The following is a 1,075-nucleotide window of genomic DNA, read 5'->3' as shown; positions in this document are numbered from 1 at the left end:
CCCCCCCCCAAGTGTTACTCTCTCTACCACCCTACAGAGGGGCACCTGGGGGGTTCCCGACCCCCCCTCCCACCCCATCACCTTCTCCCCAGGAAGGTGGATGGAACAGGGTGTGTCCCCGGGGACCGTAGATCCTGCTGGGGGTCTGGGTGACTCCCTTCTTTATTTGCACCCTAAATGTGAAGCAGTGGCAGTAAGATTATCCCCATCCTGGTGTGGGTGACTGTAGGGGTGCCCAGAGGGGACCTGGGGGGACACACCGAGGTGGCCCTGCCCGCCCAGGGCAAGGTGATGACCGCAGGGCTCTGACAGGTCCCCCACCCCCGCTTCCATTTCATTAGCCGGGGTCCCCATCGTCCGGTCTGGGGTTGCCATGGCAACCTCCGTCAGCATCGACAGGGCCCTGGCGTTTCCACGGGGACGGGCGATGCCTCCAGGCCCCGATTAATTGGCGGTGGCGAGGCAGGGACTGGATTGAACCTGCCCGGGTGTAGGGAGAGGGGGTGCAGGTCCTCACAGCCTCCCCTGCCCTTTGGGAATAACTGCAAGGATAATTAATTGTTGCATCTGCCTGGCACCCTTGGGTGTGTACATGGGGTGCTGGGGGGGTGCTTGTGGCTATTCCTCCCGAATTCTCTCTTACCCCCCTGAGCTTTGCCCCACTGAGCGCAGGAGGGAGGGGGACTGTGGGCGGCAGGGCTGTCCCCACCATCCGGGCCCTGCCCTGCCAGCACTGCTGTCTGTCCTTGTCATTTGGCCAGACAGTGAGGATTTACTTTTTTTTTTCCTTTAATTTTTTTTTTTTTTTACCCCTTTTTAATCCCCCGCTCAATCCCTGCCCTCCCCCAGCATCGCTGGGCACTGGCCTCTGCCTGTGGCCAGTTCCCTCTGTCCTCGTCCCCGGGGGGAATTCGCTGAGTGTTCCCAGCCCTTTGCTGCTTTGCTGGTCCCTTCGCATGGGTCTGGCCGTGGCTGGCACCCCCCTTTTCACCCCCACCCCCCCTTCTTAGGGCGGGGGGGCACAGGGCTTTCACAACCTCTGCCTTGCTCTCCCCGTTGCTCATCCCTGCCTGTG

At 61.6% G+C, this 1,075-nt stretch overlaps 1 protein-coding gene across 1 annotated transcript in view; it reads right to left on the bottom strand.

Annotated features, from left to right (window-relative positions):
• ALG3 (ALG3, alpha-1,3- mannosyltransferase) overlaps positions 1-354 on the bottom strand; it is a 4,291-nt gene extending 3,937 nt beyond the window's left edge. Inside the window, exon 1 of the mRNA XM_026854971.1 lies at positions 261-354. Within this exon, the coding sequence (XP_026710772.1) occupies positions 261-354 (94 nt within the window). The remainder of the gene's footprint in view (positions 1-260) is intronic.
• Positions 355-1,075: the final 721 nt, after the last annotated feature.

This window comes from Athene cunicularia (genome assembly GCF_003259725.1).
Source record: "Athene cunicularia isolate RWA chromosome 9 unlocalized genomic scaffold, athCun1 chr9_part1, whole genome shotgun sequence".
In the NCBI taxonomy this organism is placed as follows: Eukaryota; Metazoa; Chordata; class Aves; order Strigiformes; family Strigidae; genus Athene; species Athene cunicularia.
The sequence above is the reverse complement of the archived record's forward strand: the minus strand, read 5'-3'. Positions and strand labels throughout refer to the sequence as shown.